Source organism: Platalea leucorodia (genome assembly GCF_965183815.1).
Source record: "Platalea leucorodia genome assembly, chromosome: W".
Classification (NCBI taxonomy): domain Eukaryota; kingdom Metazoa; phylum Chordata; class Aves; order Pelecaniformes; family Threskiornithidae; genus Platalea; species Platalea leucorodia.
The window spans coordinates 9,581,142-9,602,505 of record NC_138859.1 but is presented as its reverse complement, the minus strand read 5'-3'; the positions used below and the strand labels follow the sequence as shown (position 1 = coordinate 9,602,505).

At 41.6% G+C, this 21,364-nt stretch overlaps 1 protein-coding gene across 4 annotated transcripts; it reads left to right on the top strand.

The window, feature by feature from the left end:
* Positions 1-1,757: 1,757 nt before the first annotated feature.
* Positions 1,758-10,889, top strand: LOC309601999 (uncharacterized protein). Of its 4 annotated transcripts, XM_082335274.1 has the most exons (5): positions 1,758-1,878; positions 2,143-2,218; positions 4,225-4,791; positions 7,263-8,597; positions 9,771-10,889. In XM_082335274.1, the coding sequence occupies exons 4-5, from the start codon at positions 7,817-7,819 to the stop codon at positions 9,944-9,946; spliced, it is 957 nt and encodes a 318-aa protein (XP_082191400.1). In that variant the 5' UTR covers positions 1,758-1,878; positions 2,143-2,218; positions 4,225-4,791; positions 7,263-7,816; the 3' UTR covers positions 9,947-10,889. The 4 variants fall into 4 exon arrangements, with proteins under 4 accessions (XP_082191400.1, XP_082191397.1, XP_082191398.1 ...); XM_082335271.1 differs by having other exon boundaries at positions 7,263-10,889; XM_082335272.1 differs by having other exon boundaries at positions 2,940-4,791; positions 7,263-10,889.
* The last annotated feature ends 10,475 nt before the right edge of the window (positions 10,890-21,364 follow it).

Genomic DNA, 21,364 nt, shown 5'->3' with positions numbered 1-21,364 from the left:
TATAAAGACAGATAGATGAGACTATTACTATTATGGGAAAGACTGGAACTGGAAATTAATTTTGCAGTAGGTGGTGATATTAAGCAGCTTGTATATAGCTGTTGACTAAGGTCAGTGCTTATTTTGGCATAGGTACCTGAATTTGACATCCAAGCATCAAAAATATAACTGTTTCCCCTCTAGCCCAATATGCAATTTTACCAGAAATAGACTATACTTATGTAATAGCCCATCTACTTTTAAGTTGGCTGCACAGCATGCAAAAACATCTTATAATGATACTAATAAATACAACACCTCAGAACTAATATCTAAGCTCCAATAAATGTAGATTGTTATATTTTGCTAATGTTTGCAAATTACAGATCAAACAGGGACCCATAACCTCTCTAAGAATTTGAATGCTTATGTAAATGGCTAACACATGTACAGAGATACTATTTTTAAAAGATGTTACAAGAGCCTGAACACTACAGACAGGTTTTGAATAAGAATGCACAAGTAGCCTATAATAAAAATTTGCACATAGCACAAAATTGCATTCAACATATTAATTCTAAAGCATTTTAGACTACTTAGACCTCTTGTCAATGACTCTCTCCTTTGACAAAATATATTTCAGCCTGTCTGCTGCCCTTTGAATAATATAAATATTCACAGAAAGAAAACAGACATACAAAAGCAGAATTCCCTTATGGTATTTGCTGTTATGCTGCAGAGAAAGGAACTCCTGAATTGATCAATACATTTTAAGTGATTGCAAGATCTTCTCATGTACTAAACTAAAACCCAATCTATGCTTAACTTTGCTTTGGAAGCATAATGAAGAGTTTTTATTCACATCAGTGTGTGCATGCGCGCATGCACATGTGTGCACAAAGGGAGAGGGAAAGGCTTGGTGCAACACACATAAAGCAAAAACTCAAACCCTGAATTTTCAATATGAGAAAATTAAGGGCTGTAACAGTCACTCAGATTATACTGAGATCAGCTTCAGCTGAGTATTTTTGCTGAGGTCAGTTCAGTAGGGAGCAGTGCAACAACTAAAGCTCTGATAGCAGCACGCAGCTATTGCACAGCACTTTTACCCCTGGGAACTGCACTGTGCACTGCAGCTAGTCACTGAAAGACCAACAGAGAGGCTCAGGATTTCCCACAAGGTGCAGGAGATACATGTGGAATCTTGCCCAGCTACTGGCAAAAGTTACTTGTGGTCTACCTCCAGATTGTACCATGCACTTGAGTAGCACTATAACAGAACAGAAAATGGAGAAGTGACAGACCAGTAACACCACTGTGTACGCAGGGCACCAATTCCCAACCTTGCACTGGCCTGAGTGGGTGACTGGTCACTGCCAGACTGTCACTGGGTACGAGCTGCATCCTGCCACCACCCTCAACAGGGTTATTTTACAATGTGAAAAATCCAGTCAGATACCTTGGAAACTCATTTTTCCTGACTACAGCTTTTTTTAAACGAATAACAAAAATCTCAATACTGCAACAGCACGGGGGATGATCAGTGGGATGTAGGTGGTATCCACCAGCTATAGGAGGTACGGCACGGCACTTTGGGGCTTTGAATGGGAAACACCGCCCGGACGGGGAGGGGAGCGGAGGGGAGAGGCCCACCCCCGCCGTGAGCGTGGGAGGGCGGGGCCGCTCCGCCCACGCCCAAGTCTGTGTGTATGTGTGGGGCGGTGCCCCGCCCCCGCAGTCACGTGAGGCGGGCAGCCTTGAAGGAGGTGGGGTTGGGGCCCTGGTGGGGTTGCTCTAGCCAGTCGCGGTGGTTGGGCTCTGTTTTTTCGGTGCCCGGCCGGCATGCGCGGAGCGGGTGCCTCCTTCCTGTTTCTGTTCGGCAGGCCGGTGCCCTCCAGGGCAGTGATACTGTGGGGCGGCGGCGGTGGGTGGATGAGGGAGATAGTGGCGCGGCCGGTGAGAGGGAAGCGAGGGGAGACGGGACGGCACGGCACGGCACGGCCCGCCCCGAGCCGAGCCGAGCCCCGGTGATACCTTTCCACCGCTGCCTTCCTCCGCCCCCCATCCCCGAGCAGCGCTCTATGTGCCGGGCGAAGGCGAGTGCTGCTGGAGACTGGCGGCACCGGGCGCCTTTCCCTCATGGCCTATGTCTTCTCTCCGCAGGGATTTCGACGCTACCCTTCCGTCGCTTGACGCGCCCGGAAAACGCCCGAGGCGATGTTGTGCTCCCCTGCTGCAGGTGAGGGCAGGGTGGTTGTCTCTATTGCGCGGCCATTCTTATAGGGGCGGGGCGGTGTCGGGTGGTGGGGCGAGCGTAACGACTGCGCCGGAAGGAGGTAGGGAGGGAGTCACCATGAAGGTGGCCCTGGGTGAAGCCTGGCGGCTGCCTAGCTCCTGCTCTTTGCCGAGGGACTCTGGACCTCCTAAGCCCGCCTGGGCGCTTGCAGGTGACCGGCCTGAGGCAGTCTGGTGGCCTCTACATGTGCGCCTATGCACGGACTCATGCATACTGGTACCTTAATGCTTGCTTCAGACACAGTTTTTATGTTTGGTTTTTTTGGTTTTGGTTTTTTTTTTTTTGATTTACCGACTTACTATGGCTAGTTTACTATTTAGAGCACCAGCTTTCTCCTTTCCCTAGTAAAACCTATAGAAAGATAAACCAACTGGGCTTTTTTTCCTTCTTTTCCAAAGAAGCACATACCTCACTTTTTTTTTTTTTCCATGTAGCAACACTTTCTTGGTAGTATCTGAAGCTTTGTTGGATGAAATGCCTAATTACTTTGTAAACATTGTACTTTAAGGTAGGGTCAACACTTTGTATTGTGCTCAGTTTAACATACTTTTAACTTCTAGCAAAAATGAGCTTGCTCTTTACTAATAGAAAGATGATGATGTATTAAAATAGTAATTGCTTTTATTTTTCTGAATACTCAGATTTCTTTTTTATTATTCCATAGGGTTTCCCCAATAGAAAAACAGAAAAGATGTTTGGTATTAAAGCTTGGGCTGAATACATCATGGAGTGGGCTGCAAAGGACACATATGGCTTTCTTACTTTAGTGACCTTTGCCCTTACACCCTTGTTTGTAATTAGTGCAGCACTTTCACGGAAGCTTGCAAAAATGATTGAGGCCAGGGAGTGAGAGCAAAAGAAGAAACAGTAATGCCAAGAGAATGTTGCAAAAGCTAAACAAACAAAGAAGGATTAAATGGGCAAAAAAGACCTGCCTTGTGCAAAGAATCCACTTCTTTAATGAATCACTGTTGTGCATTTTGTGTTAACCTTCCTTTGATACTTGATCCTGTTATTTCTTGAAGTATGAAATTTAATCCCTTCAATACATTTTTTTTTTTCTGCTGAGATGATTTGTGTTAAAGTTTGCCCAAGAGATGCTTGTTACAGTCATTAAATCTACTACTTGTGTTCTAGTGCAGGTTGCTTTTCAAAATGTGCATGTTAAATTAAAAAATTAATATGTTGGGTGGCACTAGGGGTAGATTTTCTTTTTTCCCTTAGCCGAGCTATGACTTAAAAAGTATCTTGATTGTCAAATTATGGGGAAAATGTGAATGACTCCTTAATGCTATGATCTTTGTTTTCTTAGCATAGTGAGCCATTTTCCTTGTTTCCATTCCTGTAGGAATCCTTTGCAGAAGTAGTTCATGTTGTGCTTATAAGTATTAGTAATTCCTGGTAAACTGGATTGCAGAAAGGCAAGTTTTGGTATACCTTCAGCAGATCTGTAGAGATAAGATAGCTTCAGTGTTTGCTAGTATACCTTACTGATTTCCTTTAAGGACACTGCATATGACCATGTGGTTCATTCAGCCATGTGCCCATAGGGGCTGCTGTAGTTTCTTTGATGGTGGGGCTTGTCTGCACAAAGAACTTAACTTGGCTTTTCCTGTTTCCTGAACTACCAGTCTTTAAATTCAGCCCAAACTCCAGGAAACTTGATTACTTGTTCTGAAAGGGTTAAAGCCAAGATAGACAAAGCCACTGCATCAAAATGCCTCCTGAAAAGCCTAGGGGCAAGGAGTATATTTAAATATCTTAGTCACTTAACTAAACAAAAGAAAGGCCTTTGTGATTTAGAGAGTAGTTAGAATGGTTGCAAGATAAGGGGGCTCCGGGATAATCCCATCTCAGACAACTGGGCCTCAGGAGAACAAATGCATGGAAGATAGGAAGTCACAACAGAATGACAACAGCCTTGAAGGACACCATTTATGTGATCCTAGGACTGAGTTTGCACAGAAGCAAAGGTCAATCAGCGAACACAGTGAAGACGACTACGAGCCTTCATCTGAAGACCCCCAAAGACCACCTGAAGACCACCACGGGAGACGACTGCGCATGCGGATCGGACATTTGCATATGTTAATAAGTTCCAGGAAATCTCATGTTTATGTAAATGATTTCTCGGAAATCCTGTGAATATGTAGGACTTTATAGTATATAATCTCTGAAAGTCTACCAGATTGGTGGAGCGCTTATGGTGGAGAATCCCCAGTGCTGCCCAGCGCTGCAATAAAGAATACCTGCTTAATAGTAACTTTGTTGCTATTGAGTTCCATTTCAGGACTCTCTGAATACTCCGTTTCTCCCTTGGGGGGGATTCAGACTGTGAGGAGAAGCATCCGTGAATTTTTGTATCAGTTTTGGCGACCCAGGTGGGACCCTCTCTGCTCGGCTGCAGGACCCGTTGAGAACGGGACTCCCGAGGGTACCCCCGGAAAATTTCCAGAGGGACTCCTTGCCTCAATCGGATCGCTGCGGGAGCAGACAAGGACCGTCTTCGGAAAAAGGTATTCTTTCTTAAATTTGGTTTGGGACTAGTCATCTGTCGGAAACCCCTGTAAGCCGTGAGTGGTTCACGCTTGGTGGAGTATACTGGGCTGCTAGCGCCTTAAAGGTATACACTGGGGGCACTTCGGTGCTCATTTGGAACTCTTGCATTTGGGTATATTGGATCTTGGCTTTGGAACTCGGTGGTTTGATTTTGGGATTATGTTTGGCATGTTATAAGGACAAGTAGTTGCTCTTTGTTTGCTTTTAGGATTTTTGGTCATTGTATTGGTAGGTGAGCTTTTTGTTGTCAAAAGTGTCTATACTGTCCTGCGCATGTGTGAATGAGACGTACTTGGTATTTGAGTGTTTTGTCGTCAAAAGTGTGTATGCTGTCCTGTGCGTGTGTGAATGAGACGTATTCTTAGTACGAAGCGAGTGCGGAGTCCTGATCCGCGGTTTCGTTGTCCCGCGAGGGAAACGGCCGGAGACGGACGAAGCGAAAGAAAAAGGTTGTACGGATGTAAAACAGTAATTCTGTAACCCTCTAAGTGGTAAAGTGTGGACCGTGGAACTAACTGTTAAGATACTGCGGGAATACAGGAGAGAACTGGGACCAATAAAATGGGAGGGTCACAGCAAAGTAAAGAGATACCAAAGAAATCTCCATTAGGTTGCATTTTATATCACTGGAAGGACACAGGGGGTCCTCCTGGAGGAAATGTGAATAAGAAAACTCTAAGTATTGTAATCAGTGATGGCCATTGTATAAATTAGATGATGAAGAGAAGTGGCCTGTGAATGGGACTCTGAAGTATAATGCCTTGCTGCAACTCCTGTTATTTTTAAGGAGGGAGGGAAAATGGGACGAAGCTATGTATGCGGATATGTTTTTCACCCTCCGAAATCACCCTGAGCGGCAGAAAGATTGTGGTTTTAATTTTGCTCCCCAAGATCCCATGGTGTTGGCTTTGGAAAAGGAAAATCAGAAAGAGTTAGGGAAGTTGAAGCGATGTTGTTCAGCATGTAGTATTGGACAGAGGTGTTTAAAGGTGACAGAGAAACCCAGAAAGGTGGAAGAAGAGTGCCTTTCCAGATGGATGATGTGGATAAGTGGAAGGATGCAGTTAAGGGGTACAGGGAGGACCCAAGTGGGATTGCGAAAAGGTTTGAGTGGATTACTAAGAATTTGGACCTGGATTGGAAAGATGTGGATCTTATGCTAGATGCTATGACTGAAACTGAGAAGCAGCTTGTATTAAAGGCAGCCCGAGCTCATGTAGAAACAACAGAGTGAGGGACGAGTTTTACAGGGCACGGCCGAAGATCCTGTGCCCTCCAGGGACCCGGGTTGGGACCCTAACGATCCAGCTCAGTACCGTTTGTTGCAACGATACCGAACCTGGATCAAATTTGGAATAGAACACGCGATCCCGAAGGCAGTTAACTGGTCTGCTCTGTATGCTATCAAGCAGGGGCAGACTGAAACGCCCACGGAGTTTTTGGATCGTTTACGGGCTGCTGTGAGAAGATTTACTACTATGGAACTGGAGTCAGAAGCTGCCACACAGCAGTTGGTATCTCTGGTTTTGGGACAATCCACTAATGATACCAGAAAGAAACTTCAGAAACTTAGGGAACCAGATATAAGGAATTTAGAAAAGTTGCTGGAGGAAGCGTGGAGAGTATATCGGAATGGGGAGGGGGAGGACAGGAGGAAACTGGGAAAGGAGATAGTGGCTGCGTTAGCCACATTCTCTGTATTGAATCAAACCTTGTTACCTATAAGTAAACAAAATGTTAATGTTGTGGGAGCAACTGGGCAGGTTGAAAAGGCTTTTTCTTGAAACCATTAAAATTTAGAATTGGGAAGAGTGTGGGGATTCACAAATTTCTCTACCTGCCTGAGGCTCCTAGACCGTTACTGGGGAGGGACCTATTAGAACAACTAAATCCCAAAATAAAATTTAGAAGTGGGGAAATTGAATTTAAAATACCAGACAAAAATCACATTGGAATTTTAAGTTTGGTTCTTACTGAACCCCAAATTAGAGAAGAAGAAATTTTATACAAGAAATAAGAGACCAGGTATACCCAGGAGCGTGGGCCTCAGGAATACCCGGAAAGGCTAAAAATGCTGAATTGGTTGTTGTTAAACTCAAAGAAGGGGCACGACCTGTTAAGATAAAGCAATACCCCTTGAAATTGGAAGATAGGCGAGGGGTAAAAAGTATTATAGAAGAGCTTATAAAATTTGGACTATTAATTGAATGCTCTTCCGAATACAACACTCCCATTCTGCCTGTCAAAAAGCCTGATGGCAAAACTTATCAATTGGCACAAGATTTGCGGGCAGTAAATCAAATAGTTGAAGATTTATATCTGGTAGTGGCAAACCCATGTACTCTGCTGACTGGTTTAAAGGAAACCTATGAGTGGTTTACTGTGTTAGATTTAAAGGGTGCATTCTTTTGCTTTACCTTGGCTCCAGAAAGATGCAATTTATTTGCCTTTGAATGGGAAAACCTCGATACAGGATGAAAAACCCAACTGACCTGGACAGTGTTACCCCAAGGATTTAAAAACAGCCCTACCGTTTTTGGAAATCAATTAGCTAAGGAATTAGAGACCTGGGAGAGGCCCCCAGGAAATGGGATGCTTTTGCAATATGTGGATGATATCTTAATAGCCACAGAAAAGGATGAAGAGTGCAAGGAATGGACTGTGAGCTTGTTGAATGTTCTGGGATTAAGTGGTTACCGAGTCTCATTACAGAAAGCCCAAATCTTGAAGAAGGAAGCAATATACCTGGGATTCGTGATTTCTAAGGGACAAAGACAGCTCGGGAATGACAGAAAGGAAGCTATCTGCAGAACTCCAGAACCGACCACGGTAAAAGAGCTTTGAACCTTTTGGGAATGACAGGTTGGTGCCAATTATGGACTTTTGGTTAAACCTTTATATGAACTGTTGAAAAATAGCCAGACACAATTAATATGGGCCGATGAAGCTAAGAGGGCATTCAAGGAAGTGAAACTGGAGCTAATGAAGGCTCCAGCTTTGGGCCTACCAGATGTAACAAAACCTTTCTGGCTCTTCTCCTATGAAAGGCAAGGAGTGGCTCTGGGAATTCTGGCCCAGAAGCTGGGTCCTCATAAACGAGCTGTAGCATACTTCTCTAAACAATTGGATGAAGTAAGCAAAGGATGGCCGGGATGCCTTCGGGCAGTGGCTGACGTTGTTTTGATTATCCAAGAAGCTCGAAAACTTACTTTGGGACAAAAGATGATTGTGCACACTTCCCACACTGTAACCTCCATTTTAGAACAAAAAGAGGGACACTGGCTTTCACCATCAAGATTCTTGAAATATCAAGCAGTTTTGATGGAACAGGACGATATAGAAATTATCACATCTACCATTATCAACCCCGCTTCCTTTTTAAGTGATAAACAGGAAATGGAGACTGTCGTGCATGATTGTATAGAAACTATTGAAACTGTATATGCAAGCAGACCAGACTTGAAGGAGGAGCCGCTGGAGGAAGCCTACCGAAGGTGGTATACTGATGGGAGCAGTTTCGTAAAGAATGGAGTTCGAGTGGTAGGATATGCTGGAACCACCACAGACCAACTGGTGGAAGCAAAGTCACCCCCTAAGGGCACATCTGCACAACGAGCTGAAATAATTGCCCTAGTGAGAGCGTTGGAGCTGGCCGAAGGGCTGCGAGTAAATATTTGGACAGATTCAAAATATGCCTTTGGTGTAGTCCATGCCCATGGAGCAATTTGGAAGGAACGAGGACTCTTGACTGCTCAAGGGAAAGGTATAAAACATGCTGATATAATTTTGCGACTTTTAGATGCTGTACAACTTCTGTCAGCAGTGGCGATTATGCGCTGCAAAGGGCATCAGAAAGGTAACACTGACAGGGAAGTGGGAAATAAATTGGCTGATCACGAGGCAAGGCGAGCTGCAGAACAAGGTGAGGTATTAAGTATAATTCCTGAAAAATCTTTGCCACTACCTGAAACAATTGAATATGATGAAAAGGATCAAAAGCTGATCACTAACTTAGGAGCTGAAATCGGCCCATCAGGATGGGCACTGTTGAAAGATAACAGAATAATAGTTCCCTTTAGCATATTATGGAAACTTATAAAAACAGAGCGCAACAAAACTCATTGGGGAACTGAAGCCTTATACAACTCTCTTATTAAGCAAATTGTAGCTAGAAATTTATATCAGACTCTAAAGACTGTAGTTAATAGATGTGAAGTATGCTTAAAGAACAACCCAAATGTAGAAAACTGTGTGAAATTTGGAAATATCAGCAAAGGAAATGTTCCAGGTCAACATTGGCAGATAGATTTCTCGGAACTCCCCAGAAAAGGGGGATATAGGCATTTGCTAGTATTAACTGACACTTTTTCTGGATGGCCTGAAGCCTTCCCTTGCAGAACAAATAAAGCCCAAGAGGTAATGAGAATCCTGCTAAAGGAAGTTATTCCTAGATTTGGAGTACCAGAGGCGATGTCTTCTGACAGGGGACCACATTTCATATCACAAGTGGTCCAGCAAGTTAGTAAGTTTTTAGGAATCAATTGGAAATTACATACAGCTTATCGCCCACAAGCAAGCAGGCAAGTGGAGAAAATGAACCATTTAATAAAAACACAACTAAGTAAAATTTGTCAGGAAACCAATTTAAGATGGGATCAAGCCCTCCCTATTGCTTTGCTAAGCCTCAGAACCAAACCAAGGACTAAGGAAAAATTGAGCCCTTTTGAAATCCTATATGGGAGACCATTTCAAACCAGACATCAGGGGCAAGATCTTACCCAGGTGGGAGAGGTTAATCTGCAACAATATTTAATAGCATTAGGGAAACAGTTACAAAAGGTAAATGAATTAGTGATGTCCAATAGGGCATGGGGTTTAGACTCCCCAATACATCTGTTTAAAGCTGGAGATCGGGTTTATGTTAAAATTATTTCAGGTGATCCCCTCAAAGAAAAATGGAGCGGCCCTTTCCAAGTTCTGCTCACGACCTACACTGCAGTCAAGCTGGAGAAGCACGCTGCCTGGATCCACTATTCCAGGATTAAAAAGGCTCCCGCTCCATGGACAGCAGAACAGCAGACTCCCCTCAAACTGAAACTGAAAAGATTATGATTGGACTTTACATTCTATCTATGACAATCATAGTAACCATGGGCCAAATTTGGCCGGACTCACAATGGAATCAAAATCTCCACTTTGTTATGACCCAGGAAATTGCTCGAACCTTACACAAGAATGATTGTTGGGTGTGTACTTATTTTCCCAAACATGGCGATAAGGGAGTGCCCTTAATAGGAATACCAATTCCTTTCAATACATCCTGGAATAATTTGTGGATAAATCCCAAATTCACTAAAAAGAATGAAACTCACCTTCAAATTTGCATCCGAAGCATCCGTGAATTTTTGTATCATAACCTTTGGTTTTTTCCCATAACAGACCCTGTAGCAATGTGCTACTTCTGACAATGTCCTGAGGTTCTAAAGTATCTGAGTAACTTGGCATTGTTTATGACCTTGTCTGTAGAATGGAGATAGAAATAAAGTTACAGGCAATTTTGGGGTGCCAGAAAATGTGTGAGGAAAAAACAGAGAAGGTTCTCATGGCAATGCCTAGAGAAAGTGGTATGGAGAGAAATGTGGTTCATCTCTGAACCTGCCAATGTGATATCCTGCAGTTGCCGGCTGTGTACACTACTCTGTGAACGCAGATCTTTGTACTAGAAGTCACTTCACTGTTAAGCTAGATGCCACTTTCTCTGTAGTGTACACAGGGCTGCATAGCTACAACTATTCTCAGTTTAAATTGAAACCTCGCTGTTGCTTTGTATGCATGTATACGTATGTTAATCTTTCATGGGAGGTAAAGTAGAATTGTGTGTTCCTTTAACTAGTGGCAAGAGCCTGAAAATAGTTTGAAATAGAAAATACCACAGTAAATGACTGCTTTTCTCATGCATTATGTAATTGTTACACAGTAATAAAACTCGGTGGCTTCTGAATTGCACAATTGGATAGAAGGTGAAATGTTAAAAAAAAAAAAAACTTTTTGTGCAAGCTCCTGTCTTCTTTCAAACTATTTCTAGCATTTCCATAATTCTCTGTTTTGACAACCTCCTTGTCAAGGGAGGAAAATGTACTTCAGTGAGTTGTAATAAGCATAAAGTTTCAATGATTGTCATCATCCGTCCGTGTGTGTGTCGTCCCCCCCCCCCCCCCCCGAATAATTACATTTAAATTACATTCTGTTTGGTTGCCACAATGCATACCCACTTTTCCCATTTATTTGATCATAAGTATTATTTATTTGAGAGATGTTATGATCAAAACTACCTTCAGTCATGGAGATTAGTTTACACAGAATTCACATTCCTTTAACCAGAATGGGATGCCATTTAGAAAAATTCTTTGTTTGACACTGTTGGGATTGCACATTATAGTTTTGCTTTTATCTTCATTCAGATGCTTCAGCTGAGAAATTTTAAAATGAGAACTCTGACATGCAGATTGTACATTCTTGCATAAAGAATAGGACTTAGCAAATGAGTATTTTGCTTCCGAAGCCACAAAAAGCTGCAGAATATGATTTACAGTTCTGGAAAATGCTGATAAAAAAGCACAGAGATAAACATTTTTTCCACCATTGTTGTCCAGGATCACAATCAGGACTGAAAATTTGGGACACATTCAAATGACTTGACTTGCATTAAATATCATTTTGCATAGTAAATTGCACATGATTTCGGGGAGGATTATTACTCAGTGCAGTAAAATTTAACAATATAAAGAGCTGAGCTACAAAGGTCTAAATAGAAGGGAGTGGTCAGAGAAGTTAAAAAAAAAAAAAAGAAACGAGAGCTTCAAGAATCATAGCAGAGCTGTTCCATCCCTCTGATCATTTTTGTGGCCCTCCTCTGGACCCTCTCCAACAGGTCCATGTCCTTCCTGTGCTGAGGACCCCAGAGCTGGATGCAGTATGTCAGGTGGGGTCTCACCCGAGCAGAGCAGAGGGGCAGAATCACCTCCCTCGCCCTGCTGGCCACGCTTCTTTTGATGCAGCCCAGGATACGGTTGGCTTTCTGGGCTGCGAGAGCACATTGCTGGCTCATGTCTAGCTTTTCATGCACCAGTACCCCCAAGTCCTTGTCTGCAGGGCTGCTCTCAATCCCTTCATCCCCCAGCCTGTACTGATACCAGAGGTTATCACCTGGTATAAAATAGAGTTTTTCCTCTTATTCACTTTAATTTTGTCCTCAGGTTTGAAACACAGGTGCTTGTCAGCCTCCACAGAAGAGTATCGGGGCACCAAGTTGTCCCATAGGGGAGAAAGCTGCTGCTGCTCTGCTACTCCTCTCCATGTGGGAGGGAGTGCATGGAGCATTGGCTCTGTCTCCTAATTTACTGTCAACACAGCTGAATGGGGGTGGAAGGAGAAGTAACATGTACCAGGAAAAGGGCTGGTATAGATTACATCATATGTAGAGTAAGGGGAAAGCAAGAACCAAACTGGGACTGTCACAGCTACAGTTCCTTGTTTGCTCTGTGGGCATCAAGGCTATGCATTGCCCTTTATTCAGGGCAGAGTGCAATGGTGTCAGGCTAGTTTGTGATTTTTGCTGCTTCTACACAGTTTCGTCTGTGATCTTGAACATGTACTTAGTTCTGTACTGTCGTGGTTTAACCCCAGCCAGCAACTAAGCACCACGCAGCCGCTGGCTCACTCCCCCCACCCCAGTGGGATGGGGGAGAGAATCAGAAGGGTAAAAGGTAGAAAACTCGTGGGTTGAGATAAGAACAGTTTAATAATTGAAGTAAAATAAATTAGAACAGTTTAACAGATAAAGCAAAAGCCACGCACGCAAACAAAGCAAAACAAGGAATTCATTCACTACTTCCCATCGGCAGGCAGGTGTTCAGCCATCCCCAGGAAAGCAGGGCTCCATCACGCGTAACGGTTACTCGGGAAGACAAACACCATCCCTCCGAACGTCCCCCCCTTCCTTCTTCTTCCCCCAGTTTATATACTGAGCATGACGTCATGTGGTATGGAATAGCCCTTTGGCCAGTCTGGGTCAGCTGTCCTGGCTGTGCCCCCTCCCAGCTTCTTGTGCCCCCGGCAGAGCAGGGGAAGCTGAAAAGTCCTTGACCAGTGTGAGCGCCACTTAGCACCTATTTAGCGACAGCTTAGCACTACTTAGCAAGAACCAAAGCATCAGTGTATCATCGACATTGTTCTCATCCTAAACCCAAAACACAGCCCCATGCCGGCTACCAAGACGAAAATTAACTCTATCCCAGCTGAAACCAGGACATGTACAAAAATCTTTGCAGTATTATAAAAATAATTCAGCAGCAAACCCTTACTGACTCCATGTGTTGCCAACATGCTTTACATCCCGGTGTCTGTGCCTTTTCTCTTCCTTTTGCCTCTCATTACAACATGTTCTTGCTAAATACATGTGTGCTACGCTGTGGTGCCCTAGAGACCATTTCAGCTCATGCCAGAGATTTTGTAGCTCAGAAGTAGCAATATAGTAATTCAGTAATAGTTAGAACTGCTTCTCTGTAGATTTGATTTAAACAAAAGTTGCTGAGAGTTAGAATTAGTATTTAACTGATTTAGCTTGGTAGTAAATGTGGTACTAGCACTGCATTTAAAACTAAATATTGGGCTGTCATCAAAGCATATATTTGTACATATATTTGTAATTAATATATTGATTTAACACACATTAATTGTAGAGTGCTTTAAACCTTAGTTGCAATTTTTGTGCTGTTACTGATTGATTCCAAAGAATTAGTGTACCTCTCATTTACAGGATTAGGAACCCAAAATGCACAAACAGCCTTCATCTAGAGTGAACTGTAACAGATGATCCTAAGGAGTTACCTTTCCCTTACAATAGAACAGGAGTCAGAGTTTCCCCTTTCAAAAACCTGTGGTACCATTAGATGTCTGTTTCTGTATCTGATTATGTTTAAGGGATTGTTGCAGGTTGTAAGCAAAAGTAACTGTTCTAAAACAGCAGCTATGTTAGTTTAGTAATTTGTGTGGGTAATTTATCTGATTTATGTTCAAGGGTCAAAAAAGCTGTTCTACAAAGCCTAGACAATGAAAGATGCCATAAATTGTGATGTATCCAACAAAGATCATTCAGATCATTTTACATTATGCAGGGTGCATCCTTCTAAAAAAAAAAATCACATCGAGTGCACAGAACAGTCCATATTTTAATATTACAACTGGTCAGAGATTTGCTCTAAAACAAAACCTGAATAAAGCAAATTATACATTGATTTGACTAACATTGATTGACCAAAGATATTTAGCAAGTATGTTCTTTACAAAATTAGCAGTCAGCTGGCTCAGTGTTTGATTTAAATAAGTATTTTAGCAAAGCCGGATATGTATTTCTAATTCAAACTGCTCTTCTGTTTTTGCCATGCACTGACACAGCCCTTCATTTACCACATTATTTCTTATTCCCAACCTGCTCATGCTCAGTTGCTGAGTTAACAAGACCTGCCCTGGGTCAGAACATTCAGTGCTTCTCAGTGATAAAGTGTTCTCTCTGCCTCCTACTCTTGAAATATGATGTAATATCCTATTATTTAATCTTTCTATTTAACTTGTGGAACTGGAAAATGGAGTTTAGTTAACCAGTTTGGCGATATTATAAAAACAGGTGATTTGGCTTAACTTCTAGCACTTTGCTGGACTTTTAGTTAATTTGTCAGTGAAGAAAAAAATCTGACAGACATGTTAAATTGTCTTATAACAATCAACTTTTTGAATACTGTGTCAAAACAGATTTTTCCTTTCTATTTGTATTTTTTAATTTTTATTTTAAAAGAGGATTTCTGCTAACTTGTATATATGCATTTTTAACAGGCAGAGTTCAAAAATTCACTCATGATTAAACATAAAATATTCAAACTAGACACCAAAATGCAAGTATTCTATGAATATGTAGTGTATGTACAGTTCAAACAAACAACATTAATCTCTCCAAATATTTTTCAGTTCTGGCATCAAATAATAGTTAGCTAACCTTATTCAAATCAAAAGAAATAAGGAATATTTAAAAGTATGTAAGATAACTTCAGAAGTTGGAACAGTTTCTAAGACAACATTAAGAAGCTATTTATTTTTAAATTAATCAAAATACAAATACATCTGAAATGAAATGTGACATCTTTGCTCAAAATTAATAATATATAAAACCCTTGTTTTTATGGGTTTGGGTATAGTGTCTTTAGAAAATCATCTGGAAAGAACCAAACCAAAATAAGTATCAGTCTGTTAAAATAGCCTTTAAACAATCTCTCTTGGATGTTGTTACATTGGTGCTGTATGTCTAGCCATCTGCATCCTTTAGAGCTACTTGTTCACCAATTCTGGGTTGCCCTTTGCCTTTGGGAGACTGAAAAAACCTCCATGAGAGGCAAGTGGTGTGTGGTGGGTTGACCCTGTCTGGATGCCAGGTGCCTACCAAAGCTGCTCTATCACTCCCCTCCTCAACTGGACAGGGGAGAGAAAATATAACAAAAGGCTCGTGGGTGAAGATAAGGACAGGGAGAGATCACGCACCAATTACCGTCAATGGGCAAAACAGACTCGACTTGGGGAAATTAGTTTAATTTATTACCAATCAAAATCAGAGTAGGGTAATGAGAAATAAAACCAAATCTTAAAACACCTTCCCCCCACCCCTCCCTTCTTCCCGGGCTCAACTTCACTCTGGAATTCTCTACCACCTCCCTGCCCCGAGCAGCACAGGGGGATGGGGAATGGGGGTTGCGGTCAGTTCATCACATGTTGTCTCTGCCGCTCCTTCCACCTCAGGGGGAGGACTCCTCACACTCTTCCCCTGCTCCAGCATGGGGTCCCTCCCACGGGAGACAGTCCTCCATGAACTTCTCCAGCGTGGGTCCCCACGGGGTCACAAGTCCTGCCAGCAAACCTGATCCAGTGTGGGCATCCACCTGCTCCACCGTGGGGTCCTCCATGAGCTGCAAGTGGATATCTGCTCCACCGTGGACCTCCATGGGCTGCAGGGGGACAGCCTGCCTCACCATGGTCTTCACCACAGGCTGCAGGGGAATCTCTGCTCTGGTGCCTGGAGCACCTCCTCCCCCTCCTTCTTCACTGACCTTGGTGTCTGCAGAGTTGTTTCTCTCACATATTCTCACTCCTCTCTTACAGCTGCTGTTGCTGTCACACAGGGGTTTTTTATTTCCCCTTTCTTAAATATGTTATCACAGAGGCGCTACCACCATTGCTGATTGGCTCAGCCTTGGCCAGTGGCGGGTCCATCTGGGAGCTGGCTGGCATTGGCTCTATCGGACATAGGGGAAACTTCTAGCAGCTTCTCACAGAAGCCACCCCTGTAGCCCCCCTGCTACCAAAACCTTGCCACGCAAACCCAATACATGGCATTATAACCTATGGATCGCTTGAGGAGCTAGAGGGAAACAGTAAGGAAGTAAGAGGAAGGGGAGGAGGATTTCCTCAGATTGTGGGGTTCAGGAGTGCTTCAGGACAGAAAGGACTAAGTACAGTCATTTGCCTGTGAAGGAGACTACCAAGAAGTGTTCAGCAAAGACTAGTGTCCTGGTTTCAGCTGGGATAGAGTTAATTTTCTTCATAGTAGCTGGTATAGTGCTGTGTTTTGGATTTAGGATGAGAATAATGTTGATAACACACTGATGTTTTAGTTGTTGCTAAGTAGTGCTCACACCAGTCAAGGACTTTTCAGCTTCCCATGCTCTGCCAGGTGCACAAGAAGCTGGGTTGAGTTTGTTCATTGTTTACATGGTCCATGTCTATTTGCCTAGAACTCTGACAAATGCCTTTAATTTTAGAAATAATCACTTCTGTCATTGTTCTCAAGAATGCGGATGCCATCACTGTTCCTGAGGATATGGGTAGCATTACAGATACTATGCCAACACCTTAGAAATCCAGGTCATGGACAAGGATCAAAACATATTGTTTGTTATCTCTGATAGCCTATGCTGCTGAAGAAAAAAAAAATAATCACACTATTCTCAAAGAAGGGCAGTTAATTAGCAGTAAGAAAGATACAACCTCTCTTCCTAGCAAACAGAGTATTTTGTCAGAGCGTTTAGGGCTGAAGGGATTATAAAACAAATGCGAATATTCGTTTTGAGATATGAAAAATTCCTTCCAAGCAGCAAGATTAAATCTATCCTTAAATAAAATAGAAGACAAGGAAACCACAGAGTTCTCTGGGTCCAAATGTTTTACAGTATCTTCTCTACAGTCAAATAAGAGAACAAATAATACACACCCTACCTCCCAAAAAAACCCCAAACCCTTAGCTCTAGCCAAAGAGAGCGAGTAAAACAAGGCCCAATTTCACTTCATTGTAAATGTTATGACTGGGTAAGCAGCAAATGCATACAAACTTAAGTATGTCTACAATATGCAAACAGAACGTAACACTCCATGCCACACTGGGAGTAGGAAGCCAATCCTGTACAAAAATTAAAAATATGTATTTTAAACCCAGCAGGAAGAGAACAGGAAGGCAGAACCTGAAGTCTGAATAACTGTATTAAATACTTGGTACAGCTACTCCACATTATTTCACAGAAAGATTAGCAATCAGTGTGTATATACTGATTCACTAGGGCTCATATATATTGAGAAATATTTTACTTTCACAAAGACCAAACAAGTGATTATTATGATGATTCCATTTTGAGTATCTCATTCTTAAAGAAATGGTCAAGAGCTATACATAGTGCTAATATCTGTCCTAGTAAAAGTCTCTGGACAGTACAATTTGTCCAGAAACATCTCAAAGTTGTTTTTATTCACACCTGATTATCAAGCAGCTAATGATTAAGAGGATGGTTTCAGAGTTTCTATACATGCAAATGCTCCCTAACAAACTGGTAGTTGTTACTGGAACTCTGACTCTAGCGTTGAAATCTATTAACAGGTATCAAAAAACTAATAGATGCAACACTTCTGTTAATGAGGCCAAAGAGAAGGGAAAGAGAGAAAAAAAAAAGATACAACAATTAATCAGTGATAGATTAGGTCTTCCTTTTTTTATATATTAAAAAATTAACTAGTATTTCATTTGACCTTTTATAAAGTACAAAAATACTTGTATGATATAACAAAAAATTAAGAGGTATGCTGAAAATATAATATATTTGCTGGTATAGTCCAGCAAATCTAGATGGTCTGTTCTGTTGATATGAATGATACAAGACTGGCCAGGCTCTGAACGTGGCTTATTTGTCAGCAAGAAATGATCACTTTGTAACTTGCTATCTGATAAACCAATGTGCAGGCAGAGCAAGTGGCAGAGGCTTCAACTGCAAATCCTTAGTTTAGGTCATTACAGTGCAAAACTACACCTTCTAAAGTTTTTATTCTGGATACTCCTCTAACAATTATACATTATCTTTTTAGCAGTATTATTTACAGTAAAAGCAATGGGAGGTAATATTGAACATACTGAGCAGTCAACTTGTATGCACCTATGTCTATGTTATAAGTATATGAAAAAGGGCATCCCGTGTTCTATATTTTCTTTTTAAGAATGACAAATTTAATAATCTGAAAATGCTGAACATGTAACTGCACTAAGGATCAGAGCCCATGGTTTTTATACATGTTCACACAAGCCTTATGTTTTGAAAGCCTGCTGTATCTCAGACACTGGCGGTTAACTCAAGTAAAAATACCTTTTATTGCAGTTTGTCTGAGAAGCAAGTTCCTTCAGCGGACATCAAGATTTAAAAACCCTCTGGTAAATGCCCGTTGTCATTCTAGTCCCCGCGTTCTCTTTGGCAGGCAGCAGGATGCACTGACACCAGCCCCCATTTCCTGCTCACTGGAAAGCCTTGTGCCTTCTACCTCATCATAGCAACAGGAAGCCCAACAGATACTACACCTTTGCAAAGAACCACTGTTTTGTAAATGAATCTATAATAAACTTACTAGAAATATGCAACATTACAATTGTTTTTTGCAACAAAAGTGTAAATGATACTAGTACTAGTGCCACTTCCTTGGATTGCTGATGGATGCTTGGTGCTCTGGCATGCAGAAGCTTTTTCCCAACTGTTCTTTTGGTTTATTTTGGTCTATCAGATTCAAGAAACTGTTTTCTACCAATTACTGTCAAAATGTGAATAAATCCAGGAATGAAGTACTGAATATTTTCTGTAAATATATGAAAAACAGCTTAAAATAGGGATTTAGCATGTATAAAGGGAATTTAGCAAGCAGATAGAAAGTATACAATAAAACCATAATGCATAATATAAACAAAAAAGCAGTCATGCAGAGAAGAGAAATGGGCAAATGACAGCAAGGGTACGAATTGTAAATGAAATTAAAAGAAAGTTACAGCTGTAGAGAACATCAATTAAGCAATATGACCCAACACAGCAGTGTTAGAGTCTGGGTTGGATGATTAATTATATTTCAATTGTAAATCATTTGCAAACGCTCATTTACTATCTCAATTTTTTCAGAATAAATGGAATTATTACAGCTAGCTGCACATACACTCTCAAGGAGCTAATGTTATTTCTGGTTTTTAGTAAGTTTTAATAAATTTTAGAAAAGGATTATGGGTTTGAGGTTTGCAAAGAAAATTCAGTCTTATACAAGGTCTGAACACAATTACAGCTAGTACTGTGCATAGCACTTGAAGGACTAAAGAATACTAGTACTGCTATTTTATTGTACTTGCTTTTCATTGCAGAGTATAGGAGAGAATGCTCATGTATTTCAGCCACAGTCAACCTAAGAGCACAGCTTCTGAAAAAAAAGGAAGGCTAGCTAAACTAACTTGTCCTTTGAGATATATTATCCATTTCAGGTATATGCATATACTATAGACATTTCTTTTAAACAGCATTAAAAATTATCCTTTATCCTACAATTTATATACTACTCATTTTATTATATAAGTTACAAAATTATCCTTTGAAGCTGCACTTGCACTATTTGTATACTCCAAGACAGAGCATTTGAGAACATAAGAGAAGGTGTGTATATATAAATCCTCACCTAGTCCTTTCACTAACAGAAGTCTCATGAATGCAGACTCAGATGAAAAAGTGGGATGCAGATACATCAATATAACACAACAAATAAACTCCTACTGTAGTTAAGTTGCTTGTTCTCACCTACAAAGCAATTACACAAAAACTCTTGCAAAGCTCCCATCTGAGCGAGATGTGAACAGAGTTCCTAAAATTTCAGACACAGAAGGTGGAGGTGAGCCCCTTCTAAGTGCGTCAACATGGCTCTGCAGTTGGTGGTGTGGTTTGAAATCTGAGTAGAACCAGACTTAGCTCCTGACCCCCTCTGCAAATGCCACAGTCAACTTGGGAGACATGCTGAATGTGTATGTTCTGTTCAAAAAAACCTCTCAGTTCATCTAGCAAGTGAAATACTACTGTTCATGGGTTAAAATATGGCTTTGGAAAGAAAATAAGAAATATTGACTGTTGTGAAAGCCCAAGGATCAAGGAAAAAGAGAGAGAAAAAAATTAAAATATCAGAGAACAGGGCCTAAACATGATGCAGTCCTCACAGAACACTACCTGTGGGACCCTGACAGTCTGTCTTGCATTTCACTGACATTTTTAAGCTGGGGTGATGACCACCAAAATGCCATTTTCAAAGGAAGGCTGATAAAGGGAATAGGTTAGTGTGGATTCAGAGGGACAGCCTGCTAGGCAAGACAGGGATCTCAGGAAATGTACATTGAACTGATAGCACAAAATGCTATCACAAAAATTTCCTGTGCTTCAAAATACCAATATTATGTAACACATACATATTACAGCAGTGACTTCAAATAAAAATATGTTATCATCACTTATTTCCAACTTGAAAGTTTAAATTTTTACTCAGATAAACTTAACTGAACTTGATTACCTTACCCCATGTCCTGGTTTCAGATGGGATAGAGTTTTCTTCCTACTAGCTGGTATAGTGCTGTGTTTTGGATTTAGGATGAGAATAATGTTGATAATGCACTGATGTTTTAGTTGTTGCTAAGTAGTGCTTGCACTAGTCAAGGACTTTTCAGCTTCCCATGCTCTGCCAGGTGCATAAGAAGCTGGGAGGGGGCACAGCCAGGACAGCTGACCCAGACTGGCCAAAGGGCTATTCCATACCATGTGATGTCATGCTCAGTATATAAACTGGGGGGAGTTGACCAGGGGGCAGCGATTGCTGCTTGGGGATGGGCTGGGCTAGGCATCAGTCAGCGGGTGGTGAGCAATTGCATTGTGCATCACTTGCTTTGTATATTATTATTGTATTATTATTATTTTATTATCATTACTACTACTACTACTATTCTATTTTATTTTACTTCAGTTATTAAACTGTTCTTATCTCAACCCACGAGTTTTCTCACTTTTACCCTTCTGATTCTCTCCCCCCTCCCACTGGGGTGGGGGGAGTGAGCGAGCGGCTGTGTGAAGCTTAGTTGCTGGCTAGGGTTAAACCACGACAGTCCTT